The sequence below is a fragment of the Phasianus colchicus genome, chromosome 19 (assembly GCF_987193195.1).
Source record: "Phasianus colchicus chromosome 19, bPhaCol1.hap1.1, whole genome shotgun sequence".
NCBI lineage: Eukaryota > Metazoa > Chordata > Aves > Galliformes > Phasianidae > Phasianus > Phasianus colchicus.
The window spans coordinates 8,352,500-8,369,601 of NC_143454.1; the positions used below are offsets into that span (position 1 = coordinate 8,352,500).

At 52.6% G+C, this 17,102-nt stretch overlaps 1 protein-coding gene and 1 long non-coding RNA gene across 4 annotated transcripts; both read left to right on the top strand.

Moving 5' to 3' along the window:
* The first annotated feature begins 1,692 nt into the window (after window positions 1-1,692).
* PLPP7 (phospholipid phosphatase 7 (inactive)) lies at window positions 1,693-11,306 on the top strand. The gene is made up of 2 exons (XM_031601741.2): window positions 1,693-2,694; window positions 10,478-11,306. Exons 1-2 carry the CDS (start codon window positions 2,244-2,246, stop codon window positions 10,840-10,842), a joined length of 816 nt encoding a protein of 271 aa, XP_031457601.1. The 5' UTR covers window positions 1,693-2,243; the 3' UTR covers window positions 10,843-11,306.
* Window positions 11,307-12,431: 1,125 nt separating this feature from the next.
* LOC116234262 (uncharacterized) lies at window positions 12,432-16,738 on the top strand. 3 transcript variants are annotated; one of them, XR_016458814.1, is made up of 3 exons: window positions 12,432-12,705; window positions 13,827-13,925; window positions 15,542-16,738. It is a non-coding gene; the product is annotated as an uncharacterized LOC116234262 (long non-coding RNA). The 3 variants fall into 3 exon arrangements; XR_016458813.1 differs by lacking the exons at window positions 12,432-12,705; window positions 13,827-13,925 and adding exons at window positions 14,194-14,290; window positions 14,661-14,942; XR_004168090.2 differs by lacking the exons at window positions 12,432-12,705; window positions 13,827-13,925 and adding an exon at window positions 14,194-14,290.
* Window positions 16,739-17,102: the final 364 nt, after the last annotated feature.

The following is a 17,102-nucleotide window of genomic DNA, read 5'->3' on the forward strand; positions in this document are numbered from 1 at the left end:
TCCAGTGTTCTGGTCGACGAGGAAATGGCATTATCTCACTCTAATTAAATCAGCTTTTCATCTTCAGCTGGAGTTTGCCTTGGTGTTGGCCACGTCTGCCTCCATTGCTCCAGTCAGTGTGATTAAATCACTGTGCTCTCCACCAAGCATCATGCAGAGTGGTTGCTGTGCCTCGCTGGTGGAATTGGTTTTTGAGGCCATGAACCAGCTGGTGATGCTGGGGGTTGCTTTCCTTCCACTGTGTGCTCGATGCTCCATCCATCACTGCCCTGCAGTCCCATCAGCCTCGTGCTTTCCAGGTGTGCTGAAAGGCAGAGTTTCCTCTTTCCTATGAAGGAGAACAGCCCCACTGATGGGACACTGCTGCTCTGCTCTCACCATGAGCCGTGTGTGCTTCCTTCCCAGAATGTCACATTCTGGCCCCAGTGTGTGCCATGCAGAGCAAAGCCCCACGTCCACAAACGTGTCAGAGGACAGACAGGCACCAGATGAAAGCAGCTCCCCGTGCTTGCAGGGTATTTTTTCCCAGTGACATCTCCCGAGGAACGTGCTCAGTAATAGCTCAGCATCCCCAGCAGGGGAGGGGACAAGAGGTGACGAGCCAAGCTGCTCTATTTCTGCAGGTTCCTGGCCACCATCACATTAACTCTTTGCACACAGATGCTTGCAGGGAGCCTTGCACCACAGCAGCCCTGCAGCAGGTGGCATCGAGGTGTGCTCATGGGCTGCCTCAGCCCCAACAGAAATTTCTCAGTTGGAAGGAGCTGCACTGATGGGTTGGGAAGGAGGGGAAGAGCTCTTCCCGCAGCCCACAGGCACTGTCACATGCTCGAGATAGGCTCCTGGAGGATGTGATTCAGAAATAAGTTGATGTGTGTTATTTTCCTTTGATTCATAAGCAAAACCCAAGAGGGAGTGAGGGCTCCAGCACGGATTTGCTGGCCCAGCATGGCAGTGTGGGTGTCAGATGGGCACAGACCAGGTGTGGAGCTCAGTTTGTGGATCTGGAGAACCACAGCCAACAAGCACAAAGTTCTGCTTGCTGCCTCACGAAGCCAAGAACCACCTTTAATTTAGCACTCAAGCTCTCCTGTACGCTTTGGATAAGGCTTTTAAAGAGACGTGGGTGCTATTTCATAGTGTTACCTGTACTAACATTGCCCTTTATAACTCCTCATTCCTATGGGTAAGCAGTGCTGGATCCAGGAGATGTACCCGTTTTGCTGCTTGGTGCCACGCTCACCCTCCCCACCTCCCTCTGCAGGACCCCAGGGCTGCAGTGCTGCTGTGCTGGGGCTGATGCCACCACTGCTGTGTGCAGCTCAGGGACGGGCACTGCTGTCACCTGCTCTGAGCGCGGGGTCTGCGATGCGATGCGGGATGACACGGCAGAAAGACGTGCTGTATTTAGGGCACGCTCAGCGCCGGGGGCAGGGGGATGGGAATTCATTAGCAGTGCAGTGTCTCTTTTAATCAGAAGGCAGGTGCTGCTCGGCTGGGGCTGGAGGCAGGGCAGCCATGGATGCCATGCAGGGGCATGTGCTGAGCCAGGGGAGGGGCTGGGGGTGTTTGCAAGGCGTTTGCATCAGGGAGAGGGAAATGTTATTGAGGGTGCCCCAGTGGGGAGGAGACACAGAACAGAGCAGGCCAGGAGGGATCCAGGTTGTGACCTTTGCAGGGAAGTCAGTGAGTGATGCCCAGTTTGGAGGCTGCACCGACTGCCACGGGAGCACTGTGATCACTCCCAGCACTGATGCTCTCTTCCGGTGATGATGCTCTGATATTCAAATGTGAATTACACTACTACAAAAAAAAAAAAAAAAGAAAAAAAAAAGCCAAACTACATTTCCCAGTTTCCCTTGCAGCTCTAGGAAATAAGCTATTGGAAGATTTAAATAGACCAGGCCAGAAGCAACCAACCTTTGGCACAAAGCATTTCCCTCCTCTTCTTCCAATCTATTGGCTGTTTAACCTTTTTCCCTGGCACTGGAGTGGCTGCCAAGCCTGGCATTAATTTTCCTTCCAAGCTTGCTAGGCCCATGAAGTAAACAGCCATGTGCATTCCTTACTCTATATTTAACAGCTGCAGACTGTGCTGGGGGCAACTGCAACAGAGGGGAACCTTTGTAGCTTCCCAAATTCACGGCTCGTGAGGGTGGGCGTGGGGAAGATTTCTGCAGGGAGAAGAGGGATTTCTCTCCTTCCCGGTATTTACAAAGCAGTTCAGTTAGAGAAAGACTGCAATGCCAGCATCCCAGACTCGGTCCAGAGCGCGAGACAGGAACAATGTCCTCAACAGGGCTGAGTTCCTCTCCTTGAACCAGCCCCCGAAAGGGACCCAGGAGAGCAGGAGCTCGGGCAGGAAGCAGAGCGGCCAAACGGCGGCGGCCGGAACCCAGAACAGCAACCCCAAGGAGCGGAGGCAATCGCAGCAGCTGCCCGAAGAGGATTGCATGCAGCTCAACCCCTCCTTCAAGGGAATCGCCTTCAACTCCCTGCTGGCCATCGATATCTGCATGTCCAAGAGGCTGGGGGTGTGTGCCAACAGAGCCTCGTCCTGGGGGGGTGCCCGCTCCATGATCAACCTGCTGGGGATAACGGGGCACGGCATCCCATGGATCGCGGGCACGCTCATCTGCCTGGTGAAGAGCAGCACGCTGGCGGGCCAGGAGGTCCTCATGAACCTGCTGCTAGGTGAGTGGCAAAGCTCCATCCCAACAGGACTGCCCAGCCCCGGTCACAAGGGACGGTGGCATTGGGGCTCCTCCTCTGGCTGCTCCCACCACGATGCGCTCTGTGACCTTTTGGGGGAACGCTGTGCTTATCGGCTGCCTTGGCAGCTTCGTGCCGGTCCTGGGTGCTGGGGGTGATGGATGTTGTCAGTAGGGGTGCAGGGATCCTGGTGGATGGCCGTAGCAATAGAGCAGCCCTGCACAAGGCTTGGGTTGGTCCAATAGGGCCAAGAAAGTGTCTGTGAGTGCAGGTGGACGCCAGCGGTCACGGTGCTGATTTATGGCCATCAGCCCTGGTGGTTTGTTGGGTTGGGGGAAACATGAATATTGTAAATTTGATATGTGGATCCGAGCCCTAGGAAAATAAACAACAAACATTTCCATCCCCTCTGCTCCTCCTTGAGCGGACTCAGGCTCCACAGCTCAGCAGCCGCCTGATGGAGTCCTGTCTCCTTTCTTACTGTGATTTGATCTCACATCCTTCATCCCAGGAGGGCCTTTCTTGCTGCTGTCCCCTTTTCTGTGTGCTCATTTCACCTGGCGGCCATGAGGACAGCTCTGATCTCTCTGGCTCCCCTGCTGGTCCTTTATTTGAGGTTGGTTATGTCAGAGCAGCCAATGTCCCAGCCATGACCAGGCCCCACATCTGGGTCCCACATCCAGACCCCCAGCCCACCTTGGCTGTCTCCCCCAAGGCCCTCCTCTATCCTCCCTTCTGCCTTTGGCCTGCAGCCTGGTGATAGTGGCTGTGATCACCCCAAGCTCTTCACCCTCTCCAAGAACAGGCGTGCAGGGCTCCCGCTTTCGATCAGCACAAGGGTTGAAGGCATTAGATTTAGCTTTTGTTTCTCAAGGAGCACCGTGAGGGGTCACAGCAAGGCTTTATTTCAGCAGTGTGTGCTGTATGGGTACTGCAGCACAGCTCAAGTTTTTTTCCAAAAGTTCACCCTTCAAGGAGGGCAAGGATTGTGCTGAACCGATTTGAAAAGCACAGTTGTAGATTCCCTGTTCTCCCCTCTGCCTTTGAAGAGGCTGTCCTCGTGCTGTGACATCCAATGAAGGGACACCATGGCGGGGAGGAAGCCAGAATAGCAGCGGCGTGATGCAGGGCCGCCAACGTCAGCACTTCTTCCCCAGGCTGCTCAGTGCTCCGGGTCAAACCCTCACTGAGAAAAGAAGCTCCGTCTGAAAGGGCCGCGAGGATGAAATAGGAGGCAGCCAACATCAGCCAGCACAATTTCCAGAGGTCTCTTGACCTGAGAGGCTCCGACTGTTCTGGAGCCTGAAAATCCACCTCTTTGAGTCCAAAATATTTGAGATCTTTATGAAGAGTTAATGCCACTTTGGGCTTTAAACCAAGGAAAGCCTTCTTGCTCTTCCATTGCCATTGAGGAGGCCAAATGCAAAGCCAGCTGCAGGCTGCGCTGAGGCTCGGAGCGCTGACCAAGGTGCCTGCAGCCTCAGCAGAGCAACCGCAGCAGGACTCGTGTTGCTCTGCACAACAGGATCTCTGCAAGCGTGGCCTTGGATTGATATCTGAGATTGCAGTCAGGAGCTCCTAATATCAGAGCGGCTACTGCTGTAATACCTGCATTGCTGATGGATGGAGTTCAGCAGGGGAGCTTGGGGCTCAGACCCACACCACCCACAGAATAGGAGGAAAGGAGGGGCGTGACGGTGCTGCTGCATCTGGCATCCTGGCTCCCTCTCACTGTTGTTTTCCTAGGATTGAAATCCAGCAGGTCGGTGGGGACGGGTCAAAGGGAGAAGGGAAGCTTCTTGGTGCTTTCCTGGGCTCCTGGAAGCAGGGAAGCTGGGGTTGTCTGCACCACCCCCCTCTTTACCTCCCCTGGCTCTCCACCCTTCCCCCTGGCTTGCTCAGGGTTTGATACATCAAGCAGAATTTCTGATGCAGTCTCTGGGCAGGGAGCCAGCCCATCATAGAGTACTTGTTTAGGATTTGCAATCAGGCTTTCAAGGCAAGGAGACAGGAGGCTGCTGAAATGGGACCGGGAACCTGGCAGGAGCACCACTGCAGATGGAGGGGGGGAACTGCGCTGGGGGATCTTGGTAGGATCTGTGCCAAGAAGTGTGGGAGCATTTAGGGTGAGGGGTTCTGACCTCTCTCCCTGGGACGCGCCATCCATCCTGACTGCTGATGTTGATTAGCAACCCCCAGCAATGTTTTCCCTCCGCGGTTGTCATCTGTGATGGAATTTATTGATTCTCCTCCTCATCGTAATCTTTTTTCCAGCAAATGCCAAACAGAGAAGCACGATCTCAGCCTGTTACTGAAAAGATGGAAGAAATCGGCTATGTGTGCCCACTGTCAAAAATCCTTCTGCCAGAATGTGCTTTCAGGAAGAGTGCCTTGGTACTGCCAGCCCTGGCTGTGAAAGAGTCAGGAGGAAAGTCTGCTCCCCCTCTGCCACACTGCAAAAATCAGAGCTTGGGAAAGCTCCCAGCTAAAGCTCACTTTATTTGTGTGCCACTGTTGGAATTTCAGGGCCAGTCAGGCTGTTCTCTGCAGTCACAAGAATCTTGTGGAAACTGAAATGCTTAGAAAACCATTTGAGCCTTGCAATTGGGTTTGCAGAAGGAAAACAGGTATAAAGCTCCCACTGTAATCACTGGAGCTTCTCTAGAACCAAGCAGGAGAGCTGTTAAACTCTTGAGGGAAAGCAGTGCCTTGGTGTCTGGTTCTGATCCATCTGGTGAGAACGTGGACCCGAATGGCAGTGATTCATTGGCTGCTAAGCCAGCAAAGAACATTTGGATCACTGATCTAACCCACGGCAAAATACAGGCGGTAGCACATCCCTTAATTTATTCCTGTTCAATTTGCTAAGGGAAAAAACCCAAACACTCAATCAGATGTAAGATTTTGAGTGGCACTGAACTCGTCAGAACCATTTCCGTATCACTGCAGGGGCAGGTGCTCTCACAAGTGCACTGCTCTTAGTTTGACTGTTCCCTGCCCTCCGTTGCCTCTGCACACCATTGTCTCTTCAGCTGAATAGCTCTTTTATCCAGCATCCCTTCTGCCTTTCAATATTTTGGATAGTGCTCAAGTCACCTCTTCACCTCCTATTCATTAAGCTCAACAGACCGATCTCATTAGACTGATTGTCTTTCCAGATCTGGGCACCTTCTTAGAGTAAAGGGGGATGGAATATGGTGATCTACCCAAAGTGGGGCTTTCGGTGAGGTTCACCTCTTGTGTTTAGAGCAGAACTGGCACGCAGTGTGGTTAGCTGTGGTCCAGCTGCATGCCCTGGCTGCAGGAGGATTTCTGGTTAATGCTTGCACACAATCATGCTTGATTTGAAATACCTGGTTTCTACTCTGGTCGTGGCTTTGTGAAACAGGGATTCAAAGCTCTTGGCGTGCTGGAAAGAGGCAGAACCAGGCCTGGTGGTTGCTCTGGTCACAGTGATATGGGCCATAGCCCACATCCATCACCAGCTGGCTCCACATCCTGCTGCTGGCAGGTGGGTCAGCTCTTTGGTGCTGTCATCAAGCATTTATCACCATCAGGGAAAGTGGTGCTGCGGGCAGGCCATGGGAAGCAGCACAGCGGGCTGAGGATGGATTGGTTGCCGCAGGAAGAGGAAAGGAGGGGAGGTCAGGACCATTTCACCAGGCCTGGAGGTCAGCAAGAATTCAGACCATGCTCTCCCCATGGATGCAGACCTAGCATTAGTCCAACTGGGAACAAAGCCATAACACTCTGAGGCACATCGCCCTGCAGAATGGTGACTTTATCCTGAGCCCTATATATATGTATTTATAAATATATACAGAGAGATCTCTGAAGTCCGTCACGCAGCCTCCACACAAGAGCAAACTGCCAGGAAAGTGGTAGTTTAGGGAGGAAATGAAGAAAGAAATGCCTTCTCCAGGTCCCTCAAAGACCCCTTGACCCTCCTCTAGCCATACAGAGGGACTCTGTGTGTGGAGCTGCTTTCCTTTGGAATCCGTGCAGTGAAGATTCAGATTGTACAGCCCGCTGCTGTTAAAGGTCACCGAGCAGATTAAATGCCCAGGCAGTACAGACAAACTCATCCCACTGAGCCTCGGGGCTCAGCAGCTCAGACCCAGCAGAGGACGGGGAGCTGTGCTGGCAGATGGATCAGTCCGGACGCAGCAGAGCTTGCTAAGCTGAGAGCCCCAGAGATGGTTTGGGGCCAGATGTGTCTATTTTTTCCCTTTCATTTTCCCACTGCGAGGCTGGGGATTTTCTGAGCTAGACAGGGCAGATAGCATTTCAGCAGACGAGAGCAGCCCAAGGGCTGGCACCCTGTGTGTGTTCCCTGCTCAGGAACGCGCCCAGCCCCCGTCCACTCCCTGCATCCATCTAGTCACAGGTCCAGCCTGACATTAAATATTCCTCTTCATCACATTCAGCTGCTCATCTGCCCATCAGTTTCCTGCCCTTGGTCCTTTGGTAGGTGCCATCCTTACCCCATACCCCTGGGTGAGCTCAGGCAGCTCCGAGCAGCAAACAGTGCCCAGCTCCCTGCCCCCTTCCCTTCCTCTCCTGCGTGCTTTATGGCAAGAGCATTCTGTTCACTGCAGGGCAGACGTGCAGCCTGCAGTGTCCCTGCGTGCAGAGGACAGTTGGTGACAGGCTGGAGCCCATTTTGCTGTGGCTGCAGCAGACACGGGGGATATTTCCATGGATCTATGCAAGGTCTCTTTTAGGTACAGGGTTGAGCAGCCCCCCGTGGTCAGCACTGAGGTCAGGTCCTGGCTGTTTGGTGCTGGAGATGATGTGAGCCCTGAATCTCCGTTTGAAGCCTTCAGGGAACTGTGAGAAGCTTAAAACCGAGCAGGCAAAATATTCCCCAGTCTGAATGCAGATTGAAAGAGAAAAGAAGTGCGAGGGTTGGTGAATGGGAAGAGGAGGAATAAACAAGGGAAATGAGTCATGCTCATGTCTGTCACTCCCAAGCAGCTTCCCATTGCCCCGCTGGGCAGGGACACGAGCTGCTGGCTGCTGTGGAGGGCTGAGCAGGGCTGAGCAGGGCTCTGCCCCATGGGGCATCCTTAGGATGGTGAGCAGCTTTGTCCCCAGCTCCTTGGCAGGAGCAGAAGCAGCGGGTGAGCAGCAGAAGGAGGGATGCTGAGTGGGCAGCAGGGCCCAGGCCAACTTCGGCGCAGAATGGTGATGGACTCAGTCACTGGACTTTTTAATTAATTGCACAGTGCTGATTTCTGCCATTCTTTCCCTTCTCCGTGGCCACTTAGCCCGGCATGCCTTTCACCCCATGGCCAGAACCCTCTGCTGCTTGTTCAGCCAAAGCATAACCTTCCCCAAAACACCGCGGCATCTGATTCAGTGCTTAACTGTGTCGTGCCATCTGTGCCTTTTGTCAGCTCCTGCACCTAATAGTGCCACGTTTGGGGAAGAAAATGCAAGAGAGGAGTTCACTTCCAGAGGAGTGGAGCTCATCTGGCTTCTCTGGAGCGAGGGTGATGATGCTCTGAAACCTGCATCTTACATTAGTGTCAACTAGCCAAGGCTGCAAATGGCTCATTTTCCAGGTCAGGGAGCCTCATGCCTGCAGGAGGTTTGGGAAGCTCCTTGCAGAAGCAGTAGGATAGGGCTTGTATGTAATAACTGAACAGCTCCAGTTCAAAGCAAATGTTGGGGGAATTCTAATTGTGGATGAAAAGGAACTATTTCCTAGGGAGGGTGACATGTGGGTTGTTAGAGTTAGGGGAGTACGGTTAGGTTGCAGTTGGACTCAATGAGCTTGAAGGTCTTTTCCAACCTGAGCAATTCTATGATTCTATGATGCTGTGTGCCTGAAGTTGGCTCATCTGGAAACAAAGCACCTTCAGAGCCAACGTGGGCCCTACATGTGGCCTCTGACATTGTGGGGCAGGGGTCAAATTGCTGCTGGCTTAGGGAGCATTGGGCACTGAGCTGCTGCCTGGCTTGTCCTGCCTTAAAACGGGCAAGGGATGGGCACAGTGCTCCCACTGAACCCAGTTTTTCCTCTGCCACGTGCCTGGGCACAGCAATCAGCCCCATGTGCACCACGTCAAGTAGATCAAGGCTGTGGGAACAGACGAAGCCAAAGGCTTTTTTGGCTTCCTCCTGTTTTTCTACCCCCCAGCACTGCACCCAGGCTAGTTTTCAGCTGTGATTTTGATACTTATGTAAACATCTCTGTAAACATCTCAGCTGGGTCCATTCAGTCCCCAGGGGATGCTGCCTGGCTCCAGCACAGGCAGGTGATGCCCGTGGGCAGCAAGAACAGCCCTTCACCCTGCTGTCACTGCAGCTTGGGCTGGGACAGAAGGGACCTGGCAGGGACAGGACATCAGCTGCATCAGCTTCCCTTTGGGGAGAGGGCTGCAGTTGGTTTGGTTTTGCTAAGGCAGTGCTATGGGTTCGTCCTTGTGCTCTGCCAGTGCAGGTTTTGCCTCTCTGCTCCTAATGGGCTCCTAACATGTGGCAGCAGGAGCGAGGCAGATAATTGTTTTCCTTCTCTTATTAATAGATATAAAATGTCTGCCCAGGGGGCTTGCTTTCAGCTCATTGCTGTGCATCTGATGCCAGATGTTGGCTATTTACTTTACCAAGGTGATCTCTGATGCTGGAATTGTCGCAGATGGGCAGGGCTCGCTTGTTGGCTTTGTGCTGTAAGGAAGTTTTGGATGTTAACAGTGCTTTCTGTGATCGGATGGGCTTGCAGTGCTTCTCTTAAAACAGGCTAAAGAGAAAATTCTGGATCTTAAGGAGAAAAAAAAAAAAATGGGAGAAGTAATGGGCAAGATCAAACCCTTCCTTCGGTGTCTTTGCTGCTTTCAACTCAATGCTGCCTGTATGTGCGTGGAGGAAAGGGCTTAAAACTACGCTGCCTGCTCCTCTAATCTCACCTCTCTACCCTCTTCACTGCACGTCCAACAGCCCCAAGTGTCTGTCTGTCTGCTCAGTCAGTCCCCCCAACTTCCCTCCTGTGGTTTTGTCTCCTCCAACCTCCACTCCTCTCGGCCTGAAGGCTGTGTGTGTGTGTTGCAGATGGATGGGTGCTGGTTGCACCCCCAGCTGGGGCTGGGCAGGCTGCTGAGGCTGCTTCCTCATCATGAAGGGAACAGAAAGCGTAGGGGGAAGTACAGAAAAACACCCAATGGAGCACACTTGGGTTTGGTTCTTATTTTTTTACTTTTAACAGCAAATTAACCCTCCTAGTTCTGATGCTAGCATGCCTTCAGATCAAGAAACGCAAGTGAATGAGGCTTTCTGCTTTCTGGTCACTTTGATGAATATTTGACCTAGCAGTGCTGAAGGTCCATTTTATTCATCCCCTGGATGAAAGGATTATTAAAGCACCTCTGCTCCAAGTGCCTCCATGTGCACACCTCACTCTCTGGGCTGCCCTGGTATCACATTTGTCTGGGAAGAAAAAGCAGGAGTTTGGCTGGGAAGTAGAAATGCCAGGAGCTTTGGCTGGTGCTAGAGGGATGGAAGGAAGGGAAAGAGGATAAAGTACAGATGGGTTTTGTTCCAGAGCAGTTTGAAAGGTCATTTGGTGCTGAGGGTGCTCTGTGTTTGTGTTTCTACGCTGAGCGGCGGTGATCACGGTGCTCAGCTGAGAGGTCAGCTGCCAGCTGGGTGACCTGCAGCTGATGGGCTGAAACTGAACCTGAGCCTCGCTTTAAGGACAGCACTGACCTTTGTGTGCTCAGCATTGCAAACTGCCCTTGACTTCTGCTTCTGTCTCATTTTGCAGCCCTGCTGTTGGACATCATGATCGTGGCCGGGTTGCAGAAGTTGGCCAAGCGCAAGGGTCCGTATGACATCAGCCCCGGGCTCTTGGACTACCTGACCATGGATACCTACGCGTTCCCAGCCGGGCACGCCAGCCGTGCCGCCATGCTCTCCAAATTCCTACTCAACCACCTGGTCCTGGCCATCCCACTCCGCATCCTGCTGGTGCTTTGGGCTTTCTGCGTTGGTTTTTCCCGCGTTATGATCGGTCGGCACCACATCACAGACGTGCTCTCCGGCTTTGTGTTCGGCTACCTGCAGTTTAGGCTGGTGGAGTTGATATGGATGTCTTCCAACACGTGTCAGATGTTGATATCCATCTGGTGAATGCGGGGGACTCGATGCCTTTCCACCCAAAACCAGCAGATACTTTGAGTCCCCCCTATTTTTTATTTTTTACCTATTGTTTGTTGGAAACACTTGTAACTTCCATGAGTAGTGGCGTTTTTTAATGTTGCTTCCCTGCCTGGAAAAGAAAATGCCTTGCAATGGATTGGGTTTTAGCACCCAATGTTGTTGGCCATGTTCTCAAACTGTATTTGGACAGCAATCAAATTAAGCTTCACAGGTGAGAGAAATGAGCTCCACCTGCCTCATCGGAATGGTTCACCTCTCACCTGGGTTTGTCCTCAGCGTGGGCAGCACCTTCCTGAGGACTCAGCTGTTAACTTTCTGGAGGCTAAAGGATTTTGGCCACAGTGCTTTTTCTTTTTGTAAGCCAAGCGACTGTGTCTTGTGCAGAGTCAGGACACTGCTGGGGTTTCACAGATAATAAATAATGGTGACAATCCTGCCCGGCTTGGTTCTTCTGCTGAGGGAAGGGACAGAGGGCAGATGGGGGTGGCTCTGAGGTTTGTGCTCACATGGGGTATCAGTGGGTTGGGGTTTTTTTGCCTGCTAAGTGGCAAATACTGCTGCCCATTTTCACCCTGGCAGGGGGCATTGTGTTGGATCGTGGTCAGTTCACAAAGCAGGTTGAGATGCACAGCTTTTTTTTCCTACCTCTTTGCAGCTATGAGTTTATACTTATGTCAAATAATGCTATAGATGGCAATGCCCAAGGTAAGTCCCCTGCAGGCCTGGATGCTTTCTGGTGCACCCAGCAGGGCAGCAGGAGGCCAGGACCAGGCTGCCAGCTCAGCCCAGACCTGATGGCAGAGGAAAATCCTGAACACATCTGTGTCTCACCTGGTGTGAAACAAGGAGGGCATTCCTGACCTTCCTCAACTGCAAGGCAGAGCTAATTGATATCTGCTTAGTGTTCTGATGGGCTGAATGTGATGTGAATGTGATGCACCAACACAGTGCTATTGTTTTCTATTATTGCTGCTGCTTTCCTCCTTGAAAACCAGCCGTTCCCTGCCCAGGTTACAGCCATGGCTAGGAAAACCCCCGTTCTGCACAAAACCTTCCCACTCTTGGTAGTTTCCCTCTCTTTAGAGCAGACTTCGTTGTTTGGTAGATGACAGAAGGCACTACTGGATGCAGCATTTTCCTGGCTGGATGTTTCTGCAAATGTGCCTGTCTTCCTGGCTGTCCCAGCTGAACAGGACCCCCCTGATTTGCAGTGCCAGGCAGCAATCAGATCCTGAGCTCCCACCCATCCCAGCGCCCTGGGGATCCCTATTCCTCCAGGTCAGGCTGGTGAGAATGAGGCAGCGTGCAGATAATGACTGTTGTAGGTTGCTAACATTTGTTGCTCTCTGATAATTAGTACAAAAAGATGATAAATGGGAAAATCTATCCCTGGCAGGTGACTCCAGCTGAGAAATCAGTACAGAGCCCTGCACTGAGGCTGGAGCCCACAAATGGGAATTGCAGAGGGCTCTGTGTCCTTTAAGGATCAGCCTCCTGCTGATCCAGAGGAAGGGTCCAGTTTAAAGTGCCCCAAGACCCTGATGCTCACTGCATGTTGGGGAGGCACTGCAAGGGTGCATGGCTGATGCTGAGCCTGCCTGGTGTGCTTCTCCTTGCTGTGCCCAGGGTACCAGCATCGCTGCGGTGAAATCCAGCTTCTGTCACTATGGCAACGGTGAGGGATGGCAGGGAACTGCCATGGGGCTGCTCCCCCCCCGCCGTGTCCTTATGTGTCCCCGGAGCTCAGGCAGACCAGCTTCCAAGCTGGGAATACCACTCATCCACCCTGCTGCACCCACAGGGACAGATCCTGAGCGTTTGGAAGCACAGAGGGTACGGAAGCAGGAAGAGAAGGGAAATCTCTCTGGGCTTTGAGCTTTGTGGATGCCATTTCTGCCTCCCAGCCCTGGGCTCCTGGCTGTCCCAAGGAGAGCAATGCAGCTGTTCCTAAAGCCAGGTTTCAGCCCCAGGAGTGCTTCTCTCTCCTTGGAGTTATTTGGGGATGGGGATGCATCCAGTGGTTGGAGTATCTTCAGGAATATGAGAGCTTTCCCTGAGCCCTCAGGCCCCCAAATTCAGTCATAAGAAATGTGGGAAGGAGCGACTCTTCCTGGGGTGCTGCAGCCAGGTGGATCTGGGCATCTTCTGCTTTCAGTTCACCTAACAGATGAATTAGGAGAAAGCCTCATGAAGGGAAACAGGGGCTCAGGGGGCTGCTGCCAGCATCGCGTGCACTCACACAGCTGGGAGAGCTGCAGCAATTGCATTCATGGGCAGCTCCTCCCTGCACCCTTATGCTGACGGTATTCAGCAGCAAAAAAGGGATTATAATTAGGAAAAAAAAATGTATGAGGTGCCTAGGAAAGTAGCAAATCTGGATTATATCTGTGGGCATATGTGGGAATCACAGCTGGGGTGTCCAGCTCCCGCTCCCCAACCGAAGCATGTGATTTATTTGTGCACTGGTGACCTCTGTGAGGAGTGGGATTGTGGTGGGACGTGTCCTTTCCACAGCAGAGCTGCCCAGAGCTGCTGGGGGCTCATCTCTGCAGCCCCAGAGTGACAGCAAGGCTGTGATGGGCAGGGAAGTGCAGGCACTGGCTGGCACCCAGGGAGAAGGTTTGTGGATTTGAGAGCTTGGGAGCATTAGGAAGGCTGTTACACAAGATCTCTCTGTGATAGAGGGGTTCTGGTTCTAGTTCATCCCTTTTATTCTCTCTGGGGTGACAAAGGGACCCACAGGCTTAACCAGCTCCCCTAGCACAGCCCCAGCAGCTGCAGGCTCTGAAGAATCTCCTGCTCAGAGACCTCTCCCCCAGTCAGGGAGATCAGCTGTGTGACTGACTCTCAGCTGAGTTTTTACATTGAAGTGATAACTGTGTCATTCCCAGGCTACAAATTGAATATATCGGGCAAAGCCTAAAGGCACAGGAGGGTTCTTTCCTTTCCCACAGGTATACACTACAGAGCCAGGGAACTTGAAACAGATGTGGCTGTGGGTGAGCAGGTGACCAAAGGGTTTTTTTTCTCCAGCATCAACCCAAGGACCCCAGGTAATGTCCTCCAGGTAAGGGAACACTCGGTGTTTCCCAACCCTGTGCTCCATCCAGGGCTGGGCAGACACAAAGGGTGCTCTGCTCCCCGCCTTGCTGGGATCGGTGTCAGCAAAGATCCCCACGGTCATTCCCCAGGATGCGAGAGTCAAAGCGGATTAAGAGTCCCTCAGCTGATCACATTTATTTCATTATTTGAGTGAAATCCCTTGTAAATACCATCCCCCCCTCCCCTTTTCTTTTTATAAAAATAGAAGGCAGGGAAGAATTGCAGATTTAGGGAAAGTAGGAGTTGTATAAAATCCTTAACCTCTTGCAGCCTGAGCAGCCACGAGGGGAGATGCTCCTCCAGCCCCCAAAGCAAGGTAAAGCCTTGGAGCTGAGCAGGGGAAGCCTCTCTGGCAGAGAGGAATTAGAGTTTGGCCGTGATGAAGTGCTAATTGCAGCATTGAAACAAATTGGCTCAGTGGGCGCTGGGTGAGTGGGATCGCACCTCAGTGCTGGGGGTGTGGTTATGTTCTGCACCGTGGTTACTCTGAGCTTCTGGGTGGATGAGGATGGATCTGGGGACCTGGGCATTGCACTGGGATCTCAACTGGTTTAAGGATTTCTAACAGCTAAATTTCTGGATTTATTTTTAGCCAAATTTCTGGCTTTCTCTCCCCCAAAACCACCCTGTCCTTGCTGAGTCCCTTTCCGCCCAGTATCATCTCAGGGCCCTATCTGCTTTCTCAGCTCCTTCCAGGACCAGCAGGCTTCTGCAGAGCTGAAAAGCCAGACCTGCAGAGATTAATTAAAATAAGAGCAATGAAGTTGGAGCTCAGGGCTGCAGTGATGGATGCTAGTGAAACACTTGCCCAGAGACCAACGTGCTCCGTGGTGTTTTTCTCCAGCTGAAGAACTGTGCAATAGTTACACACGTGGTGTAAAGGAACCTGCTGCTGCCATCTGGGTGCAGGTGCCCTGTGAGGATGCTCTGTCCCCGTTGGGATTTGCACCTCCAAGCTGCCAGTGCTGGTTTGTCACGGTTTGCTTCCCTGGGCTGCAAGAGGGTTTTATTTGCTTTAAATCCTAAACCTAATGTGCATGAATAGCATGGCAATGCATAGCCTTCATGGCCAGCACATGCCAGGGGTTATGTAGAAAACAGATTAATGGGAAACAGTGAAATAGGGGAGCACATGGAGGGAATGACTTGGGAGGCAGGCAGGAGGGAGCTGGCAAAATTAAAGGAAACCCCCCAGCGTGGCTCAGCTGCCCTGTCCCGAGCAGATACATAGGTTTAGAAAGGCTGGGGGTTATCCAGAATCTTTTCCCACCCCTACTGCTCTGTGATAGGTGAAAGAGAGGTTCCCAAGGACATGAGGGATGCTACAGCAACCCCAAGCTTTGCAGCAGGTGCAAGGCAGGAGGGAAAACAGCAGGTTTGGGGCACTCTGCCTGTGGGAGCACAGGATCGATGGGAGGATGCCTGTGGCTGGGAGGAAGGCAGCTGGGCTCTGACCATCAATCACGTCCCGCTGGGAATGGCTCGTTGGGCTGCGGGATTCCTGGTGGCATTCCTTTTTTCAAAGCCTCCTGTAATAACAGTGGCCGTTGTTCCGTTTCCTTTCTAGATAACCTTTTTCCTGCTGCCCAACATGCTTATCTGCTGCAGACAGACTGGCAAGATGAACAGGAAAGCTGATACCTTATCTCTCCCTCTCAAGGAGCTTATTTAAGTGCTGGAATGCGTCGCAATGGTAAATGATTGTTACAATCCAAGTGAGGTATATGGACCTACCAACAGGCCCTGCTGGGAAGCAGCACCCATTTAGGAAGGAGACCCACAAGACTACAAGATTTCAAGGCTTTTCCATCTTTTATCTACCTAAAGACATCTCCTAAAATGCAAAACATTTGCTTAAAACCAAAGGCATGTGCTCCTCTCCAGCCTGCGGTTTAACACTGTTGGCTGCTCCCGGCAGCATGTGGTTCCTGTGTCTCTCTGATATGGCCTATCTCTGTTTGTCTGCTCAGCACTGAGCGAGGGGCACGGCGAGGGTTATTGCCATATCTGCATAGCACCACACTGTTCCTGCTTTCCCTTCCATCCAGGCTCAGCGCAGGAAACTGTAAGATGCTAACACGTCCATAAAGGTAGATAGACTGGAGAACTATTGGGCTAATTGGAATGAGCTGGGCTTAGCTGCTCAGACAGCCCAACACAAAGGAATGAGACCGCTCCAGGGATGCAGAACACAGCAGAGCCTCAGCACTTCACTTCTTTCAGCCACTGCAACTGGCAGCAATAGCAATTGCAGGCACCGGGGGCTGAGCACTGTGACAGCAGAGGGGACAGGGAAAGCCCGTGCTGTCAGTGTGATGTCCCCAACAGCTGCTGCAGAGGGGTGTGATGGGGTATTTTGGTCCTGTCCTCGGTGGAAAAAGAGACGGTGATGCTGGGTGCCAGGAGCACTGCTGGGACAGGGTTCGGGGCTCAGGTTGCTCCTGCTGCTCCAGGCACACAGCAGCCTCTGGAGAAATCGCACCTTGGCAATGCACACAGCTGCCATGGGCTGCTGCATCGGAAAGTTAATCAGTTCCACATCACTGACCGCTTTTCCATTGCAAAGCAGAAGGAATTGCCATACAAGAGCAGAGCTCAGCTTGCCCACATTGCAGGGCTGAGGGCTTCAGCAGAAGCACAGGTGACATTGTGGTAGCCAGGATGAGACAAGGCACTTTCTGGGACATCTGACCTCCAATCTGCAGCTTTCATCCCCCACAAAACTCTTACAATTAGACAGAGCAATGTGCACGTCTGCAAGATCTTCCATGTTCTCCTTGTGCTTTGTAATGTCTCTGGCTCCATTCCTTTTGGTGGCAGCAGGACAGCAGCCCCATCACAGCTTATTTGGGGGCTGAAGAGAGGACCCCACAGGGAAGTAGGACTGCAGGCAAAGACCATGGTGCTCATTGGTCTCCCTACAATGTGATCCAGTTACATTGACAGGCAGTAGGACTCCAGTTGCCACTTCCTGCTGTAGTTCATGGGGCTGAGCAACGAGCTGGTGATCCAAACATGTCCCAGCAGCTGTGTGTCCCTCTCTTGGAGTGCCTTGGACCATCAGGATGGGGCTGGGCAGCCCTGCAGGCAGCACGACGCCTGAGGGCACCCGACATCAGCCCCCACCT